The sequence below is a fragment of the Fonsecaea monophora genome (genome assembly GCF_001642475.1).
Source record: "Fonsecaea monophora strain CBS 269.37 chromosome Unknown Scaff1, whole genome shotgun sequence".
Lineage (NCBI taxonomy): Eukaryota > Fungi > Ascomycota > Eurotiomycetes > Chaetothyriales > Herpotrichiellaceae > Fonsecaea > Fonsecaea monophora.
In genome coordinates, this window is record NW_019173932.1 from 1,087,379 (window position 1) to 1,103,306 (window position 15,928).

At 53.9% G+C, this 15,928-nt stretch overlaps 4 protein-coding genes across 4 annotated transcripts; 3 read left to right on the top strand and 1 right to left on the bottom strand.

The window, feature by feature from the left end:
* Window positions 1-743: 743 nt before the first annotated feature.
* On the top strand, window positions 744-8,480 carry AYO21_00366 (hypothetical protein; the record flags this gene model as incomplete). The annotated part of the gene is made up of 3 exons (XM_022650356.1): window positions 744-5,916; window positions 7,060-7,242; window positions 7,384-8,480. The coding sequence occupies 3 exons, from the start codon at window positions 744-746 to the stop codon at window positions 8,478-8,480; spliced, it is 6,453 nt and encodes a 2,150-aa protein (XP_022517682.1).
* A 644-nt stretch (window positions 8,481-9,124) lies between these two features.
* On the top strand, window positions 9,125-11,105 carry AYO21_00367 (hypothetical protein; the record flags this gene model as incomplete). The annotated part of the gene is made up of 2 exons (XM_022650357.1): window positions 9,125-10,684; window positions 10,773-11,105. 2 exons carry the CDS (start codon window positions 9,125-9,127, stop codon window positions 11,103-11,105), a joined length of 1,893 nt encoding a protein of 630 aa, XP_022517683.1.
* Window positions 11,106-11,166: 61 nt separating this feature from the next.
* AYO21_00368 (hypothetical protein) lies at window positions 11,167-12,146 on the bottom strand (the record flags this gene model as incomplete). Its single annotated transcript, XM_022650358.1, has 2 exons — window positions 11,167-11,175; window positions 11,235-12,146. The coding sequence occupies 2 exons, from the start codon at window positions 12,144-12,146 to the stop codon at window positions 11,167-11,169; spliced, it is 921 nt and encodes a 306-aa protein (XP_022517684.1).
* Window positions 12,147-12,809: 663 nt separating this feature from the next.
* Window positions 12,810-15,423, top strand: AYO21_00369 (hypothetical protein; the record flags this gene model as incomplete). The annotated part of the gene is made up of 6 exons (XM_022650359.1): window positions 12,810-13,020; window positions 13,130-13,299; window positions 13,727-14,114; window positions 14,173-14,274; window positions 14,338-14,421; window positions 14,471-15,423. The coding sequence occupies 6 exons, from the start codon at window positions 12,810-12,812 to the stop codon at window positions 15,421-15,423; spliced, it is 1,908 nt and encodes a 635-aa protein (XP_022517685.1).
* Between the last annotated feature and the right edge of the window lie 505 nt (window positions 15,424-15,928).

A 15,928-nucleotide genomic window follows, 5' to 3' on the forward strand; every position in this document is an offset into this window, starting at 1 on the left:
CCGCATCGCAAGGAATTGCTTCTGGGTGCATATCTGGCAAGTTTGCCGTGTGCCAACTTGGTCATAGTCCCCTGGTGGAGTAGCTATTCCGTTGCTTATAGGTAAGGTCATTGGCCCCGACAAAGCCCCATGAGTGCCAATTAGCAGGCCCCTTGGAGGGCTAACTAAGCGGCCCGCGCCTGGGACCAATTTCTCCCTGTGAAAGGGCCGTGGCTACAGCTGGACTTTGCGACGAATCCGAAGCTCCACCCGGCCCCGGTGTCGCGAGATCTTGAAAGTTGGAGTTCCTCGCCTCTGCGATTGACGTGGTCGACCAAAATACCACATTTTACCAGCCACACAGACTATGTGTCCGGCCTACGGGGCACCTACCTTTCTTTCCTCTCCTGCGTCAATCGATCTGCGGTATCTGCTTAAAGTATTCTCTTTTTCTTGTACATAATGACATTGTTGAATTGAGGCTTCAGGTCATTTTCTCCCTGTCCAATTATCGTTGTGCTACATTGCTATTCTCCATTCCCATGTGAAACTGTCCGGACAACATTTTGTATCCTCTTGAACGGGGCGTCTCATTTCGACCATCGCCTTGGACGAAGCCAGACTTATCGACATATCACTCAAGTGCACGGATGTACCTGTCCATGGCTACCTCTGTCACTTGCGCCCATCTCTAGGCCACGTCCCGCCGCGAACTTGAGTCTCGTCGCAGCCTGATTCTCCATCTCGATCTCGACCCAACCACTATGGCTACCATGAATCCCGTCGACCTTTACCACGATCCAGCCCTAGATTCCCTGATCGCTCAAAATACCGCGCGCAATAGACAAAGTGGCTCAGGTCGTCGGAACAGCGGAGGACAGGGCAGGCGCCCGCTTTCTCAGAACCTGGAGAATACATTACAACCTCTTCCTGCTGCGCCCGAAGTGCCTCGTGGACCTCCCATCTCCTATCGAGGCCTCGGCCAGGGCGGGGATCCCGGCCTACAGCGCTCTTTCTCCCAGAGAGCTAAGGGCAGACCCTTCCATAGAGAAGCGTTTGAGGACTTGGAGGATGAATACCCTGAGGAAGCCGCCAAACCCAAACAGCGTATAGTATCCGAGCCAGTGCGCCGGGAACCCATGCCCAGCGTCTCTCGAAAACCCGCACCGCCCGATGGTCTGAGACTAAACACTGCGGACCTCAATGGCTTGAGCGCTGCAGATCCACCGGGAAGGAACACTGAGTCAACTCGCAAACCCTCCTATAACGAGCCAAAATCTGACCAGAAGGCTCGTCGGACGTCTGAGACTTCGCGCCGAGTGGAAGAGCCTGTATCGTCTGTCAGCAGATCGAGTGCTCTCCGAGACGAAGCTCATAGAAGGGATTGGGCCCCAGATCGCTCGCCTCTACAAAAACTGGAAGTCACTCTCAATGATATCAGCAAGGAAGAAAAGCGCGCGAGAGTGCAGGAGGCTGAGATGCTACTGCGAGAGCGTGAGCCAAAACCAGCTCGAAAGGCTGTGGGAGCTCCTCGAGGAACTGGTGTGGTGTCCATACCCGACGCTTCTACCACACGCTCTGCACCGAAACGGGAGCGGGCAACCGATCAGGAAGTGCCAACCCTAGAAGATGCGGTTCTGGTTCGAAATCTTAGCACCACTCAGAGACAGCGTTTGCAGCATAGCACAACTGTGGACAGTCATCGGCCTGACGTACGAAGCCTTTCGGGAGAAGGCCATCCAGCATTTGAGTACACTATCTCCAGCCCACTACAACCGGCTAATACTTCTCAACGCCGCCAGTCAGGCAGTAAGAATCGGCGAGTCAGTGAGCCAGCTCAAGAAGGACCGCTCGACTCACCTCGTGTAGCGAGCGAGGAAGTCCCGATCAAGTCGGAACGGGTTCGATCAGGAAAACAGCGGGAAACACAGCAGGTGGGCGCAGAAGTTGAGCCTTTGGGTGGGCAAGCACGGGCTCGCACAATTGATACTCAGACTGCGCCCCTCGCGAGAAGGGACGACTTTTCAGAACGACAGAGAAATGCATCTCACAAAGCAGCATTGGAGAAACTCACCGGGGTGTCAGACCCCGTCAGATTCGGGCGAGGTGGCTCACAGAGACTTCAGAAAGCTCCCCCAAAAGACGTGGATGAGAAGATTTCTTCGGCGGGCAGGACACCAAGCAGAATACCTGTGCCGACCACAACAACAGCTACGCCAGCTCGCAGACAGGAACAACACAATCAAGGTGCCGCTGATCTAAGAAACGATATATCGCAAATGCAACAGCAACCACAGACACCACCAATAATAGGCTTAGGACACCAGTCTTCACCGCACCCAAGCAGTCCTCAATCACCTCCAGCGAAGCCAGTAGATGTGATACGCCAAAGACAACGAAAATCCAGTGTGTCCTTCAAAGAGCCGCTCAACAATCGACCCGTCGATGAGTGGAAAGAAGCCGGAACAGCCAGGCTTACAACCATCGACTTTTCTCCTGAGCCACTGAACCCAGCGGACAGGGGAAAGGCTTGGTGGGAACAGACAGCGGCTTCATCGAGCCGCAGACGCAGCAGATCTGCGAAAGTGGCAGATCAGCCTGCAGGTGACTATATCGACGATAAAACCGCCGAGTTCAAGCCCAATCTCTATCTTCGGTGCGGGCCTTTGCTGCGCTACAAGGGCATGAGAAGACAGAAAAATGAAAGTGGAGAGGAGCGTGAATTTTGGCGAGGAAGCGTCCTTATTGTGACCCAGAATTCTCATTCTTCTTACGATCCCGCGCCAATCTTACGTCTGTTTTGCAAGCCACAGAAGTTGCTGCCTCCGCCGCCCCACCACGTTACCACAGATGAACTTCAACCTGAATATGTTGATCCGATTGCTGGCTTGACGAAGCTCTCAAGGACTGGGAGGGCGTTGTATGTTAGACCCGTGGACCATCTGGAAGAAGGAAAGGATTTATCACAGGTCGAAAACGACGACGGCCTCTTCGAAAGCTCTCCCAGCCCGCTGGAGCATAATGGCCCGCAAGGTCTAGTTCCATTCTCTAACAACCGCAATCTCGATACGGACGGAGAAAAAATAGGAAGATATCAAGAAGTGGCTGGGGCTCGACTTTATGCAGATCCAGACCGCGATGTGACCTTTTGGCGCTTTAATCTCGAAATAGAACTCGCCAACGAGCAACAACACATTGCTTATCGCATCAATCGTGGTCCTTCGGTTGGTTTCTGGGTGCCTGGTCGCGGTCAGACCATGCACATTATGTTTCATTCTTGCAACGGGTTCAGCCTCTCCGTCAATCCAGACAGCTTCAGCGGACCTGATCCAATGTGGAGGGACGTTCTCAACACACATCAGTCACATCCATTCCACGTTATGATAGGTGGCGGCGACCAGATATACAATGACCGTGTCATGCTCGAGACCGAACACTTTGGCGAATGGACCAGGATGAGGAACCCAGCTCATAAACATCACGCTCCATTTACACACGAAATGAAGGAAGAACTCGAAAGCTTCTATCTGAACAGATATGCCCTGTGGTTCTCTCAAGGCCTGTTCAGTATGGCTGCTGGCCAGATCCCGATGGTGAATATATGGGACGATCACGACATTATCGATGGCTTTGGCTCCTATCCAAATCATTTTATGGAGACGCCAGTGTTCTCCGGACTTGGTAACGTGGCGTTTAAATATTACATGCTCTTCCAGCATCAGAGCGTCCCGGAAGAGACCACCGCACATGAGCCTAGCTGGGTCTTGGGCCGACAGCCGGGACCGTATATCAAGCAACTCAGCAGAAGTGTGTTTATGCACATGGGGAAGCATGTTGCATTTCTGGGCCTTGACTGCCGCACGGAACGAAAGCGCAGTGAGGTGTTGAGCTTTGATACCCTGGATTTTGTTTTGGACAGATGCCGCAAAGAACTCGTCGAAGGCGAGACAAAGCACCTCATCATCTTGATGGGTGTTCCCCTCGCCTATCCTCGCCTGGTTTGGCTGGAAAATGTCCTCACCAGTCGACTTATGGACCCGGTCAAGGCGTTGGGGAGAGCCGGTATCCTGAAAGGCAGCTTTCTCAACAAGTTCGACGGCGGAGTTGAGATTCTCGATGACCTCGATGATCACTGGACTGCAACCAACCACAAACATGAGCGTAACGATTTGGTCAGAGACCTACAAGATCTTGCGGCGGAAAAGTCCTGTCGTATCACTGTTCTGAGCGGCGACGTGCACCTCGCTGCGATCGGCCAGTTTCATTCGAACCCGAAACTGAAGATTCCAAAGGACAAAGATCACCGATACATGCCAAATGTGGTATCCTCGGCCATCGTGAACACTCCACCATCAGACATGTTGGCCGATATCCTGAACAAACGGAACAAAGTACATCACCTAGACCACTACACGGACGAAGACATGATCCCTATGTTCACGCATGATGTGAACGATAAGAAGCGGAATAATAAACGATTGTTACCTCGACGCAACTGGTGTTCGATCCAGGAGTATATTCCAGGCTCGACCCCTCCTCCTTCGCCATCCGAAAGTTCGGCAGTCTTCGAAGATGAAGATTTCGAGGAAAGTCCAGAAGCTCGCCCTCGACGATTCTCCTTCACCAAGGCAGATGTAAATCCGCGAGCTCTCATCCGCCGACTCAGCTCGCGAAAAGCGCCTCCCACGTCGTATCGTGACGCAATATATGATCAAGGTCGTTCGGCCTCTCACGATGGGACAACACGATCTGAAGGGCCGACGTTGGCCCAAGACCGAAACGCGAGCGGCTCGCGACAAGCCTCAAGTGAGTTTCAGGCTCTTCCAAGTAGACGAGCTTCCTCGTTTGACCATACATCTGGCGGTGTACCTGTGCGGCCAGGCACATTCAAACGCCGTCCTACCAATTTCTCAGAAAAAGCCGCTAGGAAAGGAAACGTACCTGCCATCGACGCCGAAGGTAATGAAATTGATGTCAATGATCATGTGAACCTGGAAGGCGGTCTCGATGTAGTCTTGAATGTTGAAGTCAATCAAAAAGACCCGTCGGGAATTACTGTGCCTTACAGGCTGCTTGTTCCAGCTCTTTGGTACGACGGTAGCTCTGACCGGGAAAAGCTTGACGAGGCGAGTGGAATGCAAAGAAAACCCACTCTATTGAACAGATTTGGCATTGGTAGGAGGATGCCAAAAGCCCCCGGCAACCAAGAAGAAGAGTGGGGTCAGGACGAAAGCGATGAGGACTATGCAGAAGATTCGTATGCCCCGAGAGCAGGAGCGGCACCCCGTCGAAGATTTAGTCTGTTTGGGAGCCGCCGGCAAAGGAGGGAAGACTACCCGAGTGATGACGAGGATGACACCGAAGACCAACCCCAGGTTCAAGCCAACGGAACTGGACAATCTCAACAATACCGCCCAGAGAACAACACTCGGGGTCATCACCCGGTGTCACAGCCCCGGAATGCTGAATATCAGATGGTGCACAACATGACCAGTCCCCCAAGTCACGACATGCTTTATGACACCGACAATCGCCCACCAGCAAGTCACAGTCTCGAGCCGGGTGTCCATTCCAGCGTCCGACGCTCCTTGACGATATCTGGTCGTGGTATTCAAACTCGTGGGGGCGAAATGCCGGTGGGAAGTACTGGAGGCAACCACTCTGGTCAACAGCTCTCTTCCGTCCAAGCAGTGGAAAGAGGCCAACCTCATGTTGCTCCATCGTCAGCGGCGTTCGCGACAAATCCCCATGGTGCTCCGGATAGGCCTCAGCGCCGCCTCAGCAAACAGGAACGCGTCCTAGGGATCTTACCCTCTGAGCCGCAACCTTATGGGATCCCACAGAAATTGAGAGGCAACGGCGTCATCGGGCGAGATTTCAGACAATCATATGACCAGGGGGATGAATTTGAGGCCCCTCCCAGGAAGGGATATTCTGGTATAGAGGCATACAAAGAGCCGAGGCCACGACGGACATTCAGTCTAAAAAGGGCACGGAATTGGTTTGATGGGAGATCTCGAGAGGAGGAATATGATTGAGGGTTAGTCGGAAATAGGTGGAAGAGTGTCAAACTTGGATATTCAATCAAGTGACTGGCTCTCAGGCACCTTGGAGGCGACTGCCATTGCGGGGGCTGGTCTATCTGCATATGGCGAGCCCTCAGTCGATTCTCTTCCCCTTCCATGGTCGGAGTGTTTTGCGAATATCAAAAGCATTCAGCGTTGGAGCCTTGCATCAACATACATGGTCGAGATTCGCTACGAGATTTAGTTCATAATGACATTTGTCACTTCCATCCCACAGTCTGACTGCAGATGTATACTACAGGTTCCCACGAGGTTTTTCTAGTCCGAAGAAAGGGCGTCTTTCACCAATCATCCATCACGTTGGAATCACACGGTCGCTTGATTGTCAGTCCGCTCGACACATACGAACAGGATGACAGGATCAATCACGCGGCGGGGTCTCGACCTGGATTCTTTGTGTACAGCTGAACCTGCCCCTCGTTCTGTCACACGTCCAGGTGTCAGATGCAACCAATGGCAGGCAGCTCTTTCAGCCAGCCCAGAGATATTTCTTGGTGCTCAGGCATCCATGTTGCTGGAGCTGAACTTTCACCAGCCTGATGGCAGGTTCCGTGCGGTGAAGATGGAGTTGGCCATCGTATATGTAGGCGCCTTTCTTTGTCCAAGGCGTCGGGCTACTGTTCGGCGTGTTTGATGTATAAGAAACTGACCAACTTCCCTTCCTCGCTGCTGCCGGGTGCTGAGTGCTACTGAGAGCTACAGGAATCTTTCCCTTTTCTACCAGAGCATTCATTTTGACACAGAGAGTCCATATGGGCCGGTCACCTGCAAATTACAAACGTCTCATTGTGGTAAGTTGACTGCTTGAGCAGCGCTGTTTCATGGCTTAGTATGGATGGGCTAACGGCGACTTGCAGCTTTGCGATGGTATATGCTGTCTCCTCCTCCAGACCAAGACTCTGTCACTCGACGAAGGGGGCTATTCCCACCCCATTACATTTCCGTTGATAATGATGTTGTTGAACTCAGAGGCTGTTTCTCATTGTTGCTGTAGGAACGTGGCAAAGCATCCTGAATACCAGCGATCCCAGCCATCCAACCAACATTGCCCGCTTCGCTAGAGCCATCAGTCCTGTTGCTCTGGTCAAAGGCCAGGATGGTGTAGAACGGGAGGTCGAGCAGATTATCTACTATCAACCTGGCGTGGGAACAGGAATCGGCGACAGGATCCGCGGCGGTGAGACCTTGCTCTGTTCTCTTACGTGACACCTCAAGCTATTTGTCTTTTTGCAGTCCCGCAGATCTAGCAATGAGGCATCCCCCATCTTGTCATTGGTCTTGCAACTACGGGATGGACAGGTTCTGATTGACCAAATAGGTGTCTATGGCGCGGGACTGTCTGCCAATATCCGGGCGGCGTATGCTTTCTTAGCACACAACTATGACCCCAATCCCGGAGACGAGATCTTCTTCTTTGGTTTCTCCCGCGGGGCCTATACTGCCCGCTCCATCGCTGGGTTGGTGACCAAGCTTGGACTCCTGACCAAACGCGGCATGGACTGGTTCCCGCAAGTCTACGAGGAATACTACAAGGATCCATCCAGCAAACCAGATTTCGATTTTTCTCCCACCCTCAAGAAGTTGATCGGCAAGGACTTGAACGAGAATGCAAAGGAAGCGATCAAAATCGTCGGGGTTTGGGACACTGTGGCGTTTCACGGACAGGGACTCGGTGGCGAAAAGATTGAATTCCACAATGCCGAGTTGTCGACCAAGGTCCAATTTGCATATCACGCCCTGGCGCTGGACGAGCGCCGCATCCCCTTCATCCCGACACTGTGGCAGTGGCCGAAGGATCCCAGCAACGGGTCGCAGCTGTACCGGCCCAAGAAAGGATCCGGTCTTCAAGTGATGAAGCAGGTCTGGTTCTCCGGAGTGCATAGCGACATCGGTGGCGGCATGGATGACCCTAGAGGGGCCGACATCACGCTGGCCTGGATGCTTGCCCAATGCTCCAAGGACAAGAAACTGGCATTCATCGACGAGGACCCCGAACACCCGGACGACCCGAATGAATACTACCTGCTGGCGGACCGACTCAAGCCCAACCCAAACGAGACCTGGAGTCAGCTGGACGGCGAGCTCGCCCCAAAGCCCGGCACTGGCATCATCGGCGCCATCAAGGACAAATTCGGAGAGATTATCATGGATGATCGAGAGGCCTGGCCGATGGAAAACACGTTTGAACGGATTCACCGCTCGATCCACGACCGCAATTTCGACAACTGGCCCTGTGGCATGCTCAAGGGCGAGGCCCAGGGCGGTCTCTGGGCGCTGGCAAGTCCCAGTAAATATGGCAAGGCTCTTCAGGAGTTGGAACGTGATGAGGTGGCCGATGCGATCGAGGACAAGTATCGTGGGAGAGTCCGTGCCGCGCCAGGGTTGAAGGGCGGTCCTGCCATACCGAAATTGTAGAAAGGACGATCGGGTTAGCGGGGTCTTTTATAAGATGTTCAAGAAATGGAGAAATCCCTATTTTTTTTTTCTCTTTCGTTGTTGTGCTGTGTGTGTGTGTGTGTGTGTGTGTGTGTGTGTCGTGGCAAGGTTTTTCTATATCAAAGTATCGATCGAGCCAGGACTCGCACTTTTCGTTACAAACCCACTACCATCACCACCCACTAAATTGGTTTATGGGGTACACCCTACGATTCGTTCCGTTCCCCCCCAAAGTTCCCGTATGCAGGGGGTCTCGTGGGTTTCATTTTCCGCCCCCGCTAAGAGACATGGGCGACAAAGGACCTGGCGAATCTGGCGAATAATCACCAGTAAATTGGGGATTGATTGGTGCAAAATGCTTTGTGAGGCTGAGGGCCGTGTCAAGTGTCAGTCGCAGACCCCCTACGTGCGTGCGTGCGTGCGGTGCCTACGCCAACGCCATGTAGCCGCCTGATCAAGGTCCCTCGAGGTTCTTATTGATCTCGTGTCTCTCTTTTATTTTGGATTTTCTCTTGTACATAATACTCTTTTCTTCTTGGCAAGTTCGGGTAGAGGGTCTTGTAAGGTAGAATATCTATCTGTCTTCCGCCGCCCTCTCTCTTCAGTCAAGCAAAAGGGTCGCCATGGCGCAGCCTCAGCCACAACTTCAACCTCAGCCTCATCCTCATTCTCAACAGGTATACGATCTAGACGACGACACCGCGTTCAACACGTGCGAGGCGAGACTGCAGCACGCAGCGACGGAAAACTTCATCGTCAGCTTCGACAGCACCGAGGCCCGATGCGCCGTCGACATTGACCGCGAGGCCGCCCTGGCGTGGCTCGAGCAGCCCGACCGCCGCAACGGGAGCCAGAGTCAGGCCCTGTGGCTGAACTTTTGGGCCTCGGAGTCCCAGAAGCCCATCATCGAGGAGGTCGCGAAAAAGTACGACCTGTCTCCGCGGCTGGCGGGCCTGTTGTGTCAGGCCATCACGTCGCCAGGCCAAGACCACGAGAGAGAGACGAAGAAGAAAAGCGTGGTGGGTTCGACTGACAGCGAGGATAATACTTCGCGGTCATCGACGTCTGCGCGGCAAAAGATTCCGAAAACACCACCACCACCACCCGCGACAACCGACGTCGAGAAGGGTGTGCCTCTTCATCACTCGACGCCCTTGTTGGAACACCAACACCAACAAGCAGGCATCGACCCGAGGGATCTGGAGGGCTTGACGTTTCACAGGGTGGTCAGGAACCTGTGGCATTTTTGCTCCGTCGACTTTGGTCGTCGGTATATCTACATTGGCTTCAATGCCTTGTACTCTCTACCTAGACCAACCAAGGACACAGCGAATGTGGACGACGACGACGACGACGACGATGACGACGGTGGTGCACCTCCTGAGGACGACGCTGCCAACAACACGTCACGACACGCAGGAAGGGACAGCAGCAAGCCGCCGGGTCAGAGGATATGGTCGTCTCTACTGATCTGTGACGACGGGACCGTCGTGTCTGTGTTTGAACGCCCTCCGCCCAACGAACCGCACCACGTGTCCAGACGGAACGTGCTCAATGTCTTCCACCACCTCTCTAAGCAGCACAACAAGGACAGCTCGCGCGACGCCCTGATGAAGGTGCGCGTGCGGTGGAACGAGTACTCCTCCTCCGCCAACACAGCAGCTGGCTACGACCCCAAGGAAGCGGCAAGCCTGTTGTTCTACTACCTCTTCGACGACTGGGTGTCGACTTACAGGCTGATTGCCCGGCTAGACCACCCGTACCGGCGCGAGCTGGAGGAGATGCAGCAGCTCATGTTCAAGGCGGCCGACGTGTCCCACGTCAAGAAGGTGCACGAGATCGGCACCCAGCTCACCGTCCTCAAGCTCATGTACGAGAGCTACGAGTGGATCGTGTCCCGTCTGCTGCACAGCCAGCGGCTGGCCATGGACGCAAACAGCCTCCTGCTCCAGCCGAGGGGCACGTTCCAGGACCACAACCACGATCTGAAGCTTGGTCACCACACGCCCACGTCGCAGCTAGCGCCGTACGAGGAGGGGTTTTTGGCCGATGACTCGAGGTCGAATGTCAAGTTGAGCTTTTCCGCCGTGGCGCGTTTCGAGCGGCTTCTCGGTCGGATTCGATTGTATGCGCTCACCGAGATCGACGAGTGCATCAAGCAGAAGGAGTCACTTGTGCTTATGGTAGGGGTGTTTTCCTTATTCCTCTCCCTCTCCCTCCCTCTCTCTCTCTCCCTCTCCCTCTCAATATTTGCCACTAACACAAACGCAGAACTTCAACTTGGTGGCCTTGAAAGAATCCCAGGCCGTCGAGCGGCTCACCCGGACCACGATCCTCCTGGCAAAAGCGACCATCCTGTTCCTCCCCGTCAGTCTCATGACCGCCTACTTTTCCATCCAGCTCCCCGAAATCGCCGAAAAGTACAGCCTCAAGACGTACTGGCTGAGTTTCCTCGTGGTCAGCATCCTTTCCATCCTGTTCCTGGTCGTCTTTGGCGTCACGACGCACACCCTCGAAGGCCAGACCGTCTATCGCTCCATCACGAGTATCGTCGGCAGGGCCATTTTTGACGCCAGCAAGAGGAGGAAGAGGAAGACGCAATGAGGTCGCTTGTCAGTCGGCACCGTGTCCCCCTGACGGCCAGGGGAGCATTGCCTTCTTGGAGCTATCCCACCTGTACACTCCGCCGTCTCCGACATTGTATCGGTAGTAGTTCTCTGTGCCGGCTGGAACCATGGCCCGGCGCAAGGTGATGTTGATTCGACCTCTATTGGCCTCGCCGCCCTTTCGCTTCGGGATGCTGTGTAGCCAGTTCGACTGCGTGGGGCCTCGCATCAGGATCATGTCGCCACTGGCCAGGGGCAACTTGATGTCCTTGGTCTCCAGCTTCGGCTCGCCGTCCCGGGGAGGTTTATGCTTCATCAGGAAATCCCTCTTTGCGCCGAGCGTGAACGACGCGATGGCGGGTTCGGGGCCGAGGAAACGCTCGTCGTCGCTGTGGAACGAGATGCTGTCGCTTCCGGAGGCGTAGTAATTCACCAGGCAGAAGTTGTACTGGGTGTTGGTGTTGGCTTCGGTCACTCTGCGGAGCAGATCCAAGCACTCCGGGATCGGCCGTGGTCGGCATTTATACTTGTCCCTGCGCACTGGCTTTGACGGGTCCGACGCCTCGACGATGCGCGACCGCGACCCGTCATTGTCATCACCGTCCACGAAGCGACTCGTCTCGTCAATGCCGAACACGGTGGTGAAGCGCGGGGTGTTGACCAAGGTCTCCTTGCCGAACCGCTTGATGGTGTATTTGACACGGTAGAAGAAGAGCTCGGCGCGCAGGAAATTGAACACGTCTCGTTCGATCGATCGCGGGATGAACGGCTGGAAGTACACCAGGTCCAGGTGTGGCTGGTCCCGGATCTCTCTGCCCTGGGCCGTGACGAGCAGTTCAATTTCCGACACGACGTGGACGGGCAGGTGAGGGATCGGCCAGGGATATGTGGGGTGGTTTGTCGTCCCTATCACAGCTCTCGGGGGGGAGTTGTTGTCTGTATCTGCCAGTTCTTGGATCGAATCATTAGCAGCTTTGCGTGCTTTTTTGTTCGGCGTCGTCGAGGATACAAAGTATGTATCGAGAGTGTGTTTGGCCATTAATATTGAGTTTCGCTTTCCCTCTCTGAGGCTCTGTTTCTTTCTCCCCAAATTTTCAGGAGGTCTCAATCCTGTCCCGACTTTGTAAGCGAGGGTCACTATGTACCCTGATAGAAAGTCTGGTGTCGGGCAGAGGAATTAGGATGTGCGGTGGTGGTGGTGGTGGAGGAGGAGGCAAGTCACTCTCCCTTGATATCAACGACGTCATGATGCATGCACTGCAATGCACTTCAACGCGTGGCGCGTAAAGTATGTCAGTCACCAACCAAGTGAGGGAAGAGCTGGGAGCGTGAAAAGCCACGAGGGCCAGAGAGTCATTCGATTAAGAAGCTTTTGTTCAGAGCGCCAGTATACTTGATGTATTTATTCCTATCTAATAGTCGTGGAGAGCCATGAGCCGTGCCTGTAAGTGTCGTGTGGTGGTCAAAGGAGCGGGGTTCTCTTACTTAGAACAGCAAACTCATCCAGACCCCGGAAAACTCCCCCGAGGCCGATGATGCTTGATGCTATATTGTCTATTCTCCGATCCTCTTCTCGAAAGTTATGTGTCTAGCACACCCTATGCGAGGTACATAGTCTCGGTTAGGCTAAACCCCAGTCGTCCACCACACTGTTCCAGAGGTTGAGATTATACGATATACACGAACATCGTACGGCTACAAGATGGGTTTCGAGCCCGAGACATATTACCTCGGACCCAACAAGCATTGCCCCAACAATGACATGCCAGTCCTGATCTATCGCGATTGTCTGCCCCTGCCGCTCTCCGAAGCCAAAACCACCGAGTTCCTCGAGTCGCACGCCTGGGAGAAGAAGGGCACCTGGGGACATATCGCGTACAGGCATTTTCATCCCAATACGCACGAGTGCTACGGTAAGAAGAGGAGACCTCTCTCTTTCCCCCAGGATCAGCCAGGAGTTCAACGTAGCACATTTCGCGGTGCTGACCGTGTCAATCTCTTTTGTGGGGAGGCATTGAACAGGCATTTTCCAGGGCGAATCGAGGATACTGGTCGGATGCGGCACGAACGACACCTCGGGCGGCGAGGAGATCGAGGTGCACGCCGGAGATGTCATCGTCCTCCCGGCTGGAACGGGCCATTGCTGTCTCCAGAGCAGCACCGACTACAGATACATTGGCGTTTACCCAGAGGTATGTATAGCCGCCACCCTCCCCATCTGTTCTCTGAGGAATATTCTTTGCGCGCCTCTCCATCGAACGCTCACACATTCGTCGCTGGACAGGGAGCTCCCAAGTGGCGCAGCGAGCTGGGGAAGAACGAGGTTGGCGACGCCTATAGACACGAGATACAAAGTGTGGCATTGCCGGTGCAGGATCCTGTCAACGGGTCAGAGGGACCTTTGCTGAAGTTGTGGACCAAGACGTGATGTATCATTGATTGTGCTTTTGATCAAGTCCTTTGGCTTCTGTCTTTCGTAGGAGGTGCACAAGTGTGTGATCGCTTGTCCGTAAATACATCATTATCTCTTGTGCTCAACCGTAATTCCCATTTATGGTTAGTGCCTTGGCACCGAGATGAGAGGAAACCAGCATCTCTTTGCTAGGCACGTACATACAGTACATCGACCATCTTGACGAGAAATCCAAGAGCTTCCAGTGCGAGTATCGCATGGCAAGCCTCTTACGTCGACTCCTCTCGACCACTCCACCAGAAATCGCCAATGCCACAATCAGAAGGATGAACCTCAACTCCGCAGACCTGCCCAAAATTTTCCTGCCGCCCGTCAACCGGTCCATGCAGACGCTGGACAAGTCGTTCTTCCGCAAAGTCGTGCCTCTGGCCGCCGCTACGATCCCGGATGTCCGACAGATCACGGCCATCAGAAGGGAACTCGAAAAGTCGCAGGACTTGCTCCGAGTCAGTCCAATTAAGCCGTTGCGCGATGACGACTCGGTCGGCCAGGGAGCGAAGTGTCTTCTGCTCAGGCCTGGGATTGACGCCAACGGTGCGTAGGAGCACGGCTCCATGATTCGTGGGAGCGAGTTTGTTGACGGATTGTGTAGAGCGGAAAACATGGTCACAGACCATCTCGAGGCTGGTGGAAGAACGACTGGCCAGCTTACGACCTTACGATTTAACACTCACATATGACGACTGGACTATGCGTACGTGAGTGGTCAGGAATGACCTCTGCAGAGTTATGTTCGGAATCTAACCCGTCCCGCTAGATAATATTCTCGAGGCAGTTCTGCCTGAGATCCCGGAGGAAGAAAAGGAAACCCCTGCAGGTTTTGCTCAGGTTGGCCACGTCGGTACGTCTCCCTACCTACGTTCTTGATGCCCCGTACTGACTTAGCAAAGCTCACGTGAACCTGCGCGAGGCATATTTGCCTTACAAATATATAATTGGACAGATCTTGGTGGACAAGAATCCCAACATCACCACCGTCATCAATAAGACATTCGATGTTGGTACCGAATCCGTCTTTCGAACATTTCCATATGAAGTCATTGCCGGCCCAGATGACCTCGATGTTACAGTCCACGAGTCTGGTTGCGAGTTCAAGTTCAACTTCGGGAAAGTGTACTGGAACTCTCGACTAGGTACTGAACATTCTCGGCTCTTTGAGCAGTTCAAGGAGGGTGAGGCTGTCTGTGACGTTATGGCCGGTGTTGGACCATTTGCTGTGCCGGCAGGTAAACGCAAGGTCTTTGTCAGGGCGAACGATCTCAATCCCGACTCGTACCAAAGCCTTGAAGACGCCATCAAGTCTAACAAGGTCAGCGACTTCGTGTCAGCGTCCTGCGAGGACGGCAGGGCTTTCATCCGCACCGCAACCAGAGACTTACAGCACTCTCCACGAGAAGCACGACTGCCCTCCAAGTTGAAGATTTCGCGGAAATTGACCAAAGAAGAGATGCAAGCGCGTCGCAAAGAGGCTGATGCCGCAGCAAAAGTTCTCAAAGAACCGAATGCGTTCGCTCACTATGTCATGAATCTGCCGGCCAGCGCCATCGAGTTTTTAGATGCATTTCGAGGCCTCTATCACGGTCGAGAGGCCGAATTCAAACCACACACCTCGAGAGGTTTGCCGTTGATTCACCTGTACTTGTTTCAGACGAAATTTGCCTCTGAGGAAGAAGAGATCCAAGAGATCTGTGAAAGAATATCGCAGCATATCGGAGCTCCGGTGAAGTTCGATGATCCAGAGCTGGACATGCAGGTTCGATTTGTCCGACTTGTTGCGCCGAAGAAGAAAATGTTTTGCGCGAGCTTTCGCATACCGGCCAGCGTTGCGTTCGCGCAGCCTTGAAGGATTGACCGTCGATAAAGCAACTCACTAAGGCGGCTGGCCTCCATGGCTCGTCAATGGTCCGCCTCTGCTCTGCACATCTCCACATGCCAACTGTATGCCGACCATCGGAGAGAAGCTCCAGCACCAATGCAGCTCCAACTCGGTCTTCTGTCGTTCACTAGTCGCCTGCACCATCATCGTCTCGCTCGATTGATTGGTGCAGGAGGACTCATCTGCATTGCCAGTTCTTTGTGATCGTCTTTGAAAGGTTGCTGCACTGGACTCGAATTCCTGGACCAGCGAATAACTGCGCCGCCTCGAGCAGAGAAGCCACACAAGTTTTGTCAGCGGAGTGAATGAACCTCAATCAATCTGAAGGCTCTGTCCGCCTGCCCACCCGCCGGGTTGGCTCCCTACAAGACTGTATGAGCTGGGGTATTTAGCCGAGAAGGAAGACATCTGTTGATGGTCTTGGGGCACGGGTAATGTAAATCTTTCAGGCCTAGTTGGCAAAAAGAAAACT